The sequence below is a fragment of the Dysidea avara genome, chromosome 6 (genome assembly GCF_963678975.1).
Source record: "Dysidea avara chromosome 6, odDysAvar1.4, whole genome shotgun sequence".
NCBI classification, from domain to species: domain Eukaryota; kingdom Metazoa; phylum Porifera; class Demospongiae; order Dictyoceratida; family Dysideidae; genus Dysidea; species Dysidea avara.
In genome coordinates this window covers 3,566,583-3,578,348 of record NC_089277.1, presented here as the reverse complement: position 1 = coordinate 3,578,348, position 11,766 = coordinate 3,566,583, and the positions used below count along the sequence as shown (strand labels likewise).

Genomic DNA, 11,766 nt, shown 5'->3' with positions numbered 1-11,766 from the left:
GAGAAAATTAGTGATAGCAAAAGCTCTCCAAAACACATAATTATAGTCACAGATGTAACGTACTAGCTGGAAGCTGCTGGGCTAATGGCGCTGCCAAGAAACGTTTTTGAAGGTTTCTTCGCAGTTGGCGATCCTGTTAAAGGTCCTAAACTCAAATACGAGGAACTAGACGACAGACTGAAGTCGTTCACGTATCCACCGAGGTATCCACCGTCATGGGAAGGACCACTGGAGGCTCATTCAATGTCAGAGGCAGGGTTTGTATATACTGGTCAGGAAGATCTTGTCTACTGCTTCAGTTGTAACATCAAACTTGATGGGTGGACTAAACACATGGATCCATTACTGAGACACAAAGAGGAGAGTCCTACTTGTTCATTTGTCAGACAATTCCTGAGGCATGAAAGGGGTAACCTAGTAGTCCAAAGGCAGCCAGTTAGCCCTCAAATGACTTCAAGTATACGACGATTGCAATCTCCCAACCCTTTACGACGTAACTCAAGATCTCATACTGTAGTAACTGGTCTGGAACAAGGTGCCAGTGCTTTCCATCTTCCCGACTACACTGACCAAGCTACAAGACTACAATCATTCAAATACTGGGGTGGAGTCCTACCAAAAGAAGAGGTAGCAGAGGCAGGATTTTACATGATAGCTCGTCGGGATGTAGTAAAGTGTTTCTCATGTCATGTGGTCCTACAGGATTGGAAGAGAACTGACAATGTGATTGACAGACACTTGAGAATTAGTCCCATCTGTCCATTCCTCACCGAGTTATTGTACAATGACATGACTACAATTTCAATACCAAGCAGTACTGGGTTTGTTATTGATCCATCGGGCACTTCAGTGGTACCATCATCGGCATCCATTCCCCCTAACCAATTGCCATCACCTCTTGCTACATCACCGTTGGGGACTGTCCCTCAGTCTCTTCCAAGCAGTAGGGCTGACAGTGTAACACAGAGTTCAGGTAGTACACCAAACATCAGTGGTGACCATCATAGCATGATGAGTTATCAGTATTGGAGGGTTGGGGAAATGCAGTTACCTTCACTAGCAAGTTTTGCTGGACCACAACATCAATATGTTAATGATCCACAGGTATTGTCTATAGTATGACAATTAAGTACATAAATATAAGATGTAAATGTATTATGTATTGGTTGGGGGGAGGAGGATGTGACACCAACAAGATCCATTAGCCACTTTAATATGGTCTGCAACTGTGGTCGGAATGAAAATCAACCAATTATTTTAAGCAAAGGATAACCTTCAAGAAGACAGTCAAAGCTTTTGTGAGTAAGTAGTGCTTGACAATTTTTAATTAAAGGCAATGCGAAAATCAAAAAATTGATCTTCACTGACTTTGTGACAGTGGTTGCAAACAGTGGCTATAGGAGTGACACCTGTTTGAAGTTTATGAGACGTATCATTAACTTTACCATGAAATTTATTACTTCAGGGATCATACGTTAAGCCAGTACCAGCTACCCCACACTCCACCACCATCACTGACACAACTACTAGAACATCATTCCTACACCAGTCAACACTTACTCCACACAAGACAACACCTGGTTCATCATCACAACAGGTAGCTGGGATTGAGAGGAGTAGACTATCCCTCACTAACACTGGTGTGTATGATAGAACAACGAAAGTAGGGGCATTTGATTGATGTGTTTTGTGAGGTAGAAAGTTTAATTTTAATCTGGACACTCTCCCTATAGTCCAAGGGTCTGTGATAAGGTTAGATGTTGGCAGGGTAAAAAGAAACTACTGCCATACACTCTATATTTGTAATTATGGTCGTTGATAAAAACATGCAAATTCTTGTCTGATGTCAGGCCCGTACCCAGGGGGGGTTCTTCGAGGGGGTTCGACCGAACCCCCTATTTTAAACTGGAAATTTTATTTTTACTGTAAAACGATCTTTTCAACTATAATCTGTGTTCTAGCATTCATCACACAACTTCCATGGCTTCTACCAGCTGAACCGCGTGTGGCTTCCAGCGGTATTAACCATAGCGCTTCGAGGTTATCTGTGTATATATGCGTAGAAACCGCTTTAATGATGCAATGGCGGATCCAGGATGGGGGCATTTGGGGCAAATGCCCCCCCCCCCTTTCAAGAAATTGCATACAAGATCGAGATACTCTACTCTAATAGAGCAGTCAATTACTCTAATAAAGTAGTCACAATGTTCATGAGGCAGTGTAGCTTACCTATGAAGCTATAAATAGGATTTTATTTTACATAACAGACGTGATATATTTGGTAAAGGATAACTAGTTATTATTGTTGTGACCTTTTTTTTTTTTGGTCTTCAACTGCATTTTTCAGCAAGATGCCCCCCTCTTTCCAAACTCTGGATCCGCCCCTGTGATGTATGAATACAGACAGTGGTTTTCTCTCTATCGCTAAGGCTTCTATTATTCTACTTACAGTATCTTAATAAGGCTATCCATCGAGCCATCCTCGATCATACTGCACTGAGAGCTACTATTAATATTATTTCGATTAATTCCAATCGTAATTTGTTAAATATTTTCTAATAAGAGCCCGGAATAGCAATGATGAGCACCAGACTTGATGGACACTGTGACTGATAGACTGTAATTATAGCAACAATTATAACACAAGTAAGCCTGGCTTGTTGCATCCAATGATATGAATTCAAAAGTGTCAAGTGTGTGAGTCCGTCAGTTGTTTTCATATTGGCCTTATTGTGGTTATATCATCCATGTTTGGACAATGGTGAAATGTAAGGTTTAGCTTATAGCTGAAATGAATGACCCTGAGCAGTCTTAGAAATGCTGGAGTGTACATGCGCTACAACCATATATTAATCTCTTGTTTGTATTAGTGTGTGATGGGCCCATGTTGAGTGGAATTTGTGTCAACACTAATGTGTGAGAAGTTATTTAATCAGTGCATGCATTTCTGCATTTAAGCAATTTGAGGCTATTCTCAGGACATTGAATGTTAAATCTTTCTCAGCGTCTGGGGGCTGCGCCCCCAGACCCCCGCATCTGGGATCACCTACCACCTCAATTTAGAACCCCCCTTTTGAATTTCCTGCGTACGGGCCTGGATGTAGAGCATGAAGCTCTGTTGATATATCCCATATTCTGAGGGTATTTTTAACTGTGGCATTGGTGGCTTCTGTTTGTATTATTTGTTACTGTATGGTATTTGGTAGGGTCTGGTAACATGATAGCCTCTCTGTGATGGACACTGGGAGAATTTTTAACTGTAAAATGGTCATCCTTTAGAGTAAAAATGTTGGACCAAAATTGTAGAGAAAAGAAGTTTCATTGTATGTACCAATTGTTATCTTCCTCATAGGCTAATAACCAACCATCAGATCACCTATCCCAGACATTGGAGAATGAAAGTATTGAAGGAGAGGAGGTCAGTATGGACACTCTACAATATGGCGTCCCTACCACCCCTCCAATTTGTTATGTATGCTATGAGCTACAAATGGACACTGCTTTACTACCTTGTGGACATGCTAGAATATGTGCAAGATGTGCACAACTGATTATCAACATTGGAGGAAATTGTCCTTTTTGTCGTACACCAGTCAATGGTACTTTAAAAATTTACACTTAATGCACACACCCCTTGTTGAACGTTTGATGTAATTTGTGTAGTTTTTATATAGACCTGTTTGGCACCCTATTGTTTAGCAATCAATCCCAATTGACATAACATTTTATATTGCAGTAATCATTTTTGTACATTACCGTATGCAAGGAAATTTTGACATCAAAAAAATTGACGAATCAGTTAATTCGTTAAATGTTTATAAGCGCCCTTAAAAGTACAGGTTTTGCCTACAATTTCTTGATTTTCGTCAACATTTTATTCGTCAAATCTGCTGAAGTCTGAATTCGTCAAATTTTTGTTATGTCAAAATTTCCTTGCGTACGGTATATCTCTCACTTTTCAGTATTATATTCCTTCATTTTTATCTTAATAATACCAAATAATGTGTATTCAATTGTATCTTGTACTAAATCACAATTCTACTTATCTGGGTGATGGTGCAAAGGAGGTACCATTGTTGTACACGTCACGTACTGTACCAATGTCATTGTACATGTCAATCTTCTCCAGTAGAAAACAGAAGCAACCTCAGGTCATGAAGACAAATAATGGACACAGTGTTGCATTGTCCATTACGGTAACAGCAACCATCAAATTGATTTGTGTACGGCACCTGTAGTCCAAGCTGTATCAATAGGGCTTCATTACCACACTGATATCATCACAGTGTTATGATTTAATGCTCAGCATACGTTTACGAAGTACTATAAAGATCAAGTTACTAATCTTCATGAATCAGCTGATAGTGTTTATACAAACTCTGTTGCTTGGTGCACTTTAATTAAAACAAGTTTCCCGCGCAAATCATGTGAACGATCACTTCGAGGTGCTTATGGAGGACCAGCTCGAGGACCAGTTATCTTCTGGATCAGTAGGGTTTTATGAAGACCCATTACTTCCTAGAGCGGAAGAATGCCTGAGCTTGCAGCATCATGACAGCGAGCCAGTACCACAGAGCGGCGAGAGAGAAGACACGGGTGATATCAGCTCCACCAGCCATGTGGTACGTTTTTCATGTGACGCGGGTGCGCGAAATACACATCACTTATACACAATTCGTGTCAGGCCACCTCAAATAACTAATTTGCCCTACCAGTCATGGATGATGAATGTTACAGTGTACTTGCTACATCTATGTCGAACAATAGGGGGATCACAACTTATAGTGGGATTGGAGATGAGCAGCTAAGTGCCAAGTTAAAAAAATTGCATTATTTGATACTGTAGCAAGTTGCCATTGTGTTAATCACACCAATTAATTAGTTATAATTCAATCACAATTATGGGCCACATCATTGGCAGGTTGCCAACATCCCATGTAACCTTGTGATGGACATGTTTGTTCATCAGAGATAATGTTAACACTCAAAATTACATGCATACTGAATTACATTAAACATTTACTATTCTTTGTTTCTGCTGCTAGCGATGGGAAGAATATGAGCCTGGCTCACCTGTTCCAAACATGGAGTCCCACCCTCATCGTGTTACTGAAGATCAAGAGCTGTCTTCTCCTCACAACTCAGACAGTGTAGTTCCAGCAAGCGTCTCTTCAGAGTCACATCTTGGACAAGAACAGATGAGATGTGAAATACCCATGGAATGTAGTGAATTAGAAGCAATTATGGAGGGGTGTCTACCCTTGGTGGTGAGTTGTGCTCTAATCTTAATGTCCTAAGTACATGTGCAAGTCTTGTATGAATAAACGTATTGGAAATTTGATGTGGCAATAAATGTCTAGGCCATCTTAATGAATTCTAGATTGCTATATGGAAGGGTATTTCATAAAGTTTTGGCATAATGACAACATGAAACCATAAAGGTGTAAGGATTTTGTGCTGTGCTTTACACACAAAACTCTGAACACCCATATTCATGAATGTCCTAATGTATTTGCCAATAGCTATGAACTCACTTGTAGTTCAGTGAGAAATGCCGAGAGCTCAAGCTAGTTCAATTTGCCAGTGACATTGTTAGACACACATTCAATTGATATTATAAGAAATATGGGGTGTTATATCATTATTAATATGCCTCGTACAGGGTATATGGGAGCTCAGTCTATGATCTCTGTTATAAGTTGTATTTTCACTTCACCAGGTCAACGGCACTGCTATTGCGATTGCTAGTAGTAACCCGAGATTACAGTACACAAGTGTACACAATGAACAAGTGACGGCAGTCCAACTGCCACAGCAGGAGGATGATCCTTGTTACCGATGTGACCATATGAAGATATTGGTGTTCTTGGTTACATGTTGTAATGCCACAGTGTGTAGAACTTGTGCTGATCAGATTGTGAAGTATCAGAAGTGTCCATTTTGTAATCAATGTGTTGGAGACATCAGAAGAGTGATGTGATCATTGTCTAATACTTGTCTACATGTTTATAGTGAACAATGTGATTATGTAAATTACCTCCATCATGAAATCAGTTTCTTCTAGGTTTTTGTAAGAACGGATTCTAGATTATTTTTTTGTACATTCATATGTATTCTTTTTTTATTCATTCAGATCCAGATTGATGCTCAGACCTTGTGTGTTTTGTTACTGGTAACTTATTGTTGCATGCTGTTGGAAACCCTCTTACATCCTGAGCTGAATTACTTGTAACTTCAGATGATACATTGTGTATGACCTGGCCATTAGGATAACAGTAATTGCATGACATCATTTATTTGCCTATTATGATTTTATGGTCAGCAAACGTTTACAAAGTGTTTATTGTTATAAGTGATCGGGTTACCAATTGTATCAGCTGATATACCATTGCTTAGATAAACACTCTCCTGTTGCTGGGTGCTCTGTAATTAGAATGAGTTTTCCCGCCAAGCACATGGCGGACGTAAACAATCAGTTTGATGCAATCATGGAGGACCGATTATCGCCTGAGCCAGTAGGGTTGTACGAAGACCAACAACTTTCTGAAGCGGTTGATTTCTTAAACAATTTATAATTTATAATTCTTTTTATACTTAATTAACTACTTAACTACATACTATATTGCACGTATACTCTTTCAGAGTCCTGCAATTATAATAATAATAATAATAATCTACTGGAATGCAATTCGCTCCAGATGTAGATACAACTACACCAGAACACCTCAACCAACCAGTACCACAGGTCAACGGTGACAGAACAGACCCGTATGATGTCTCCCACATTAATCATATGGTATGTTGTAGGTAACAAGCCCGTTTACATTGAAGTGCATGTTCAAGCATCGCGCGCCCCGAAGCAGTGGCTTACTTACCTAGCCCTCTAGGCAAACAGATTGAACTCTGGCTAGTAATCAAAGTGAAAACCATAAATAATACCTTTTACCTATATATTCACCCAATGGGGTGGTGTACAGACACTCGCTGTAGGTAGAGTGATATGTGATTTAGTATATCTGATAAAATTTTCTATTCTGTGATATGATATAGAATCTTTATACCATGTTATAAGCCTAGGTATAGATTTTAGCTATAATTAGAGAAAAATGTACCCAAGATGTCATTGTACACTGTACTTTTTTGATACAAGAGCTTGCAATGTTGTATGCTAGTCATGTACCATGTTGTATTGTACTTCTAGTACATCAGTGTAGTGATGTGCGATAATAAGTTGGCAACTATATCGATTAATGACGATAATTGCATCACGATACGATAGTTGTCATGATAGTAAATCCCATTGATAAGATGTATAATGTAGCACTAATTTTACTTATTCTCTATGAATACGGGTAAAGGCACATCCTGTATACCCGAATGCATATACGTCCTGCCAAAATACAGCAAAGTTCAATCTCAGAAAGTAATTAGAGTACTTGTGGCAAACTAGCAATGTGTAAGTCAATAAATATAGTTTAGTAACAATGTTAAAACTGAGTCGGATCATCCAGGTCCCGCTTTACAGATTATCCGGATCTGACCCCACATGCTAAATTAATTAGTGTAACGATGTGGATGTGTAGTAGCACGTCATAGCGTAGCCCTGCTTTTGCGAGCCACACTCACTTACATAATTACTGTCTGTAGACATGGTAGCCACACCCATTCACCAGTCTGTAGGTATACATGAATCCACATTCATTATTGTCTGCAGGCTTATGTAGAGCCACGCCCACTGATCAGTTGTTATTGTATGAGTCATAATCTAGTACAATAGTGCTGTGATTAACTCTTTTAAAATATTGTGACTGGTTTTGTGAAAACAGGCTATTTAGTGGTCATGAGCTTGCAAAGCAACTTCACAAACAAGTATAAGAAAAATTTAGGAATTTTAAATTAGAGTAGGGACAGTGTACAGTGCTGCAATAAAAAGTACTGAAACAAGCTGGATCGGAGTAGTATGTAATGTCCTAATACTGTAAAAAAAAAAAGAAGTGAATATCCCTATTGTACTACAGTCAGTAAGGATATTCACTTCTTATTGCTTTACAGTATTTGGACATTACATAGTACTCCGATCCAGCTTGTTTCAGTACTTTCTATTGCAGCATTATACACTGTCCCTAATCTAATCTAAAATTCCTAAATTTTTCTTATGCTTGTATAATTATGTATCTGGTTGACAAAGAGACCTAAAGAATGTTAATTTCGATATATACACCACAAGAACTACATTGACTCGAGACTAAACTACCAACAGTGACCATGTGCTGAGTTTACCATATCAATGAACTTGTTTACAGTAACTCAATTGGTGAATCACTGACTAAAATTGTTTTATTTTGCACCCGTATAATGGAAAGTTATTTATCATTAAGTACGGTAGTACTTAATGGTAGGGATCATCAAGGTTCATCATTTCCCGCCAAAAAAAATCGCACGAAAAGCAGACTTTCTAAGCTATAACGGCGATTTGTCATCATTGTACTATGAAAACAAAACACACCTATGCTTTCAAAACAGCTCGAAACGCATCCAATGGATTTCTACGAATTTAAAAAAATATATTATCCGAGCGAATTTTCTACTGACTGACTGACTGCCTGACTGACTGACTGACTGACTGACGCGTTCAGTCAAGCGCATCGGAAAACTGGGTACTGCTACAGCCCTAATTCTTTCACAGAAACGCTCAAAATTTCTGCAAGAAGAAACCTTTGACATAGCGCTAAAGATACAGTGTGTGCGCTATTGTCTTACCTTTTATCCTTCTTTACTGCGGCCATCAGCCTTGGTAATCACCAGCATGGTAGGGCTTCACCACCCGGCTTACGCTAGCGCGGGGCCCAAACACTAGCCGGCCAGAAAGGTTGTCGCACTAAATTATTCGAATACACGTGTTGTTTAAAAGTAGACTTTGAGAAAGAGCGAGTTGTTCAACGGAGAAGAAGGGGGCGTGGAAACAAAGAAAGCGATGATGGAGGCAGCCAATTTGGGACAGAAGTTAAAGTTACACCACCAGTGACTCAGGAGCATGACACAGGACAGAACATAGCAACACAAGGTTGCAGTATTTTTGTTTATAATTATAAATAGTTGTGTATCAAGAGTAATTTGGATGAGGGACATGCAGTGTCTATCTGCACTACAGGCACAGCTCTAAGTATCACCTCTGGCTTCCCTAAATAATTAGCCTAACCTCATCATCAACACCGATCATCGCCTATCAACAAATCAGGGTAGATGTGTGGTGATGTGTTAATGCTTTGATGAATCTTAAGCTATAACTGGTAGCTATTATAACAATGCATGGTACTTCTATGCACAATTTACTTCAGCAAAATTAGTACCATGATAAAATTAATTTGCAATTGCATCCTTATGAACTTAGCATTTGTAATAGATTTTGTTGTAGAAATGAGCAGTGCACAGATGGTAGATGAGAATCACATATTAAGATTTCTCAAATTACAAGAAAAAAAAAAAATTACATTTCAATAAAGCAGTCAACAATTTCTGGTAATGAAAATATAAGACAACTATTTCTGCTGAGAAAGATTTCATTCTACATCACACCTCGCTGTATGGTCTGTATAAAAGTCCATTGTACTATGTTACTAGCATTTACATTGAGAACGTGCATGTAATCCTGGAGATTCTGCTAATATGCTGCAGGTGAATAAAAAGTACAAAAACAAGTGTAACAAAAAATTTGGAATTTTCAATATGAGTAGGGATCAAAGTAATAAAAAGTACTGAAACAAGTGAGATTTACCACCTGATGCCTTACTACTACACACATATCTTACTAGAACTGCAGAGGGTCTTGAAATGCTGAAATAAGTGACATTATCTACCACCTGAAGTCTTGCTAGTACACACAATCCCTACTTCAGTTCCTGAGAAGTTATAGACAATGGCACTGAAGTGGGGATTGTGTGTACTAGCAAGACTTCAGGTGGTAGATAATGTCACTTGTTTCAGCATTTCAAGACCCTCTGCAGTTCTAGTAAGATATGTGTGTAGTAGTAAGGCATCGAATGGTAAATCTCACTTGTTTCAGTACTTTTTATTACTTTGATCCCTACTCATATTGAAAATTCCAAATTTTTTGTTACACTTGTTTAGTTAATCAGATTCAAGTGAGTTAATAAATACATTAATTTAAAAACGTTCACCATGAAAGGGATTCATCATGAGGGTATGACGTAATAATAATCATTGTGCCTCAAGGTGTTGCTCTGGGATGTTATGTTGCTCCTGATGGATTTGTAGTGAGAATTTTTGCTTACAAAGTATGCATGCACTCTGTATGTACACATGTAGTTGCCTTGCCAGAGTATAATGCAAATATCAACTTATATGCCGCCATGTTTCTTCTGATGCAGGAATGGGAGGAAAATGGGCGTAGGTCTCCAACTCCTAATATGGAGTCCTTTCCACCTCAGCCAGATTGTGTTACTGAAATACTAAGCATGGATCAATTGTCATCTCACAACTCAGACAGTGTAGTTCCAGCAAGTGTCTCCCTGCACCAGTCAGAACAACGTAATGGACAAGAACAGATGAGATGTGGAATACCCATGGAATGTAGTGAATTAGAAGCAATTATGGAGGGGTGTCTACCCTTTGTGGTGAGTTGTGCTCTAATCTTAATGTCCTAAGTACATGTGCAAGTCTTGTATGAATAAACGTATTGGAAATTTGATGTGGCAATAAATGTCTTTAACTTAGGCCATCTTAATGAATTCTAGATTGCTATATAGAAGGGTATTTCATAAAGTTTTGGCATAATGACAACATGAAACCATAAAGGTGTAAGGATTTTGTGCTGTGCTTTACACACAAAACTCTGAACACCCATATTCATGAATGTCCTAATGTATTTGCCAATAGCTATGAACTCACTTGTAGTTCAGTGAGAAATGCCGAGAGCTCAAGCTAGTTCAATTTGCCAGTGACATTGTTAGACACACATTCAATTGATATTATAAGAAAAATGGGGTGTTATATCATTATTAATATGCCTCGTACAGGGTATATGGGAGCTCAGTCTATGATCTCTGTTATAAGTTGTATTTTCACTTCACCAGGTCAACAGCACTGCTATTGCGATTGCTAGTAGTAACCCGAGATCACAGTACACAAGTGTACACAATGAACAAGTGACGGCAGTCCAACTGCCACAGCAGGAGGATGATCCTTGTTACCGATGTGACCATATGAAGATATTGGTGTTCTTGGTTACATGTTGTAATGCCACAGTGTGTAGAACTTGTGCTGATGAGATTGTGAAGTATCAGAAGTGTCCATTTTGTAATCAATGTGTTGGAGACATCAGAAGAGTGATGTGATCATTGTCTAATACTTGTCTACATGTTTATAGTGAACAATGTGATTATGTAAATTACCTCCGTCATGAAATCAGTTTCTTCTAGGTTTTTGTAAGAACGGATTCTAGATATATTTTTTTGTACATTCATATGCTTTCTTTTTTTATTCATTCAGATCCAGATTGATGCTCAGACCTTGTGTGTTTTGTTACTGGTAACTTATTGTTGCATGCTGTTGGAAACCCTCTTACATCCTGAGCTGAATTACTTAATTGTAACTGCCAGGGTATTAGCTGGAAACAATTTCTGCATTTGAGAACTTGAATGTACTGTTAGCCAAAGAAATTGAAATGGGTGGACTCTGCAGAAAACAGTAACAACCTTAGATGCATTTTGTATCATCAAGAGTTTATAATATACAATGTTAAGGGCT

General features: G+C 38.6%; 2 protein-coding genes across 2 annotated transcripts; both read left to right on the top strand.

Moving 5' to 3' along the window:
* The first annotated feature begins 84 nt into the window (after positions 1–84).
* Positions 85–6,152, top strand: LOC136258435 (E3 ubiquitin-protein ligase XIAP-like). The gene is made up of 5 exons (XM_066051749.1): positions 85–1,104; positions 1,466–1,663; positions 3,353–4,622; positions 5,046–5,267; positions 5,720–6,152. The coding sequence occupies exons 1-3, from the start codon at positions 85–87 to the stop codon at positions 3,620–3,622; spliced, it is 1,488 nt and encodes a 495-aa protein (XP_065907821.1). The 3' UTR covers positions 3,623–4,622; positions 5,046–5,267; positions 5,720–6,152.
* A 525-nt stretch (positions 6,153–6,677) lies between these two features.
* LOC136258862 (uncharacterized) lies at positions 6,678–11,525 on the top strand. The gene is made up of 3 exons (XM_066052213.1): positions 6,678–6,796; positions 10,389–10,634; positions 11,094–11,525. The coding sequence occupies exons 1-3, from the start codon at positions 6,683–6,685 to the stop codon at positions 11,352–11,354; spliced, it is 621 nt and encodes a 206-aa protein (XP_065908285.1). The 5' UTR covers positions 6,678–6,682; the 3' UTR covers positions 11,355–11,525.
* The last annotated feature ends 241 nt before the right edge of the window (positions 11,526–11,766 follow it).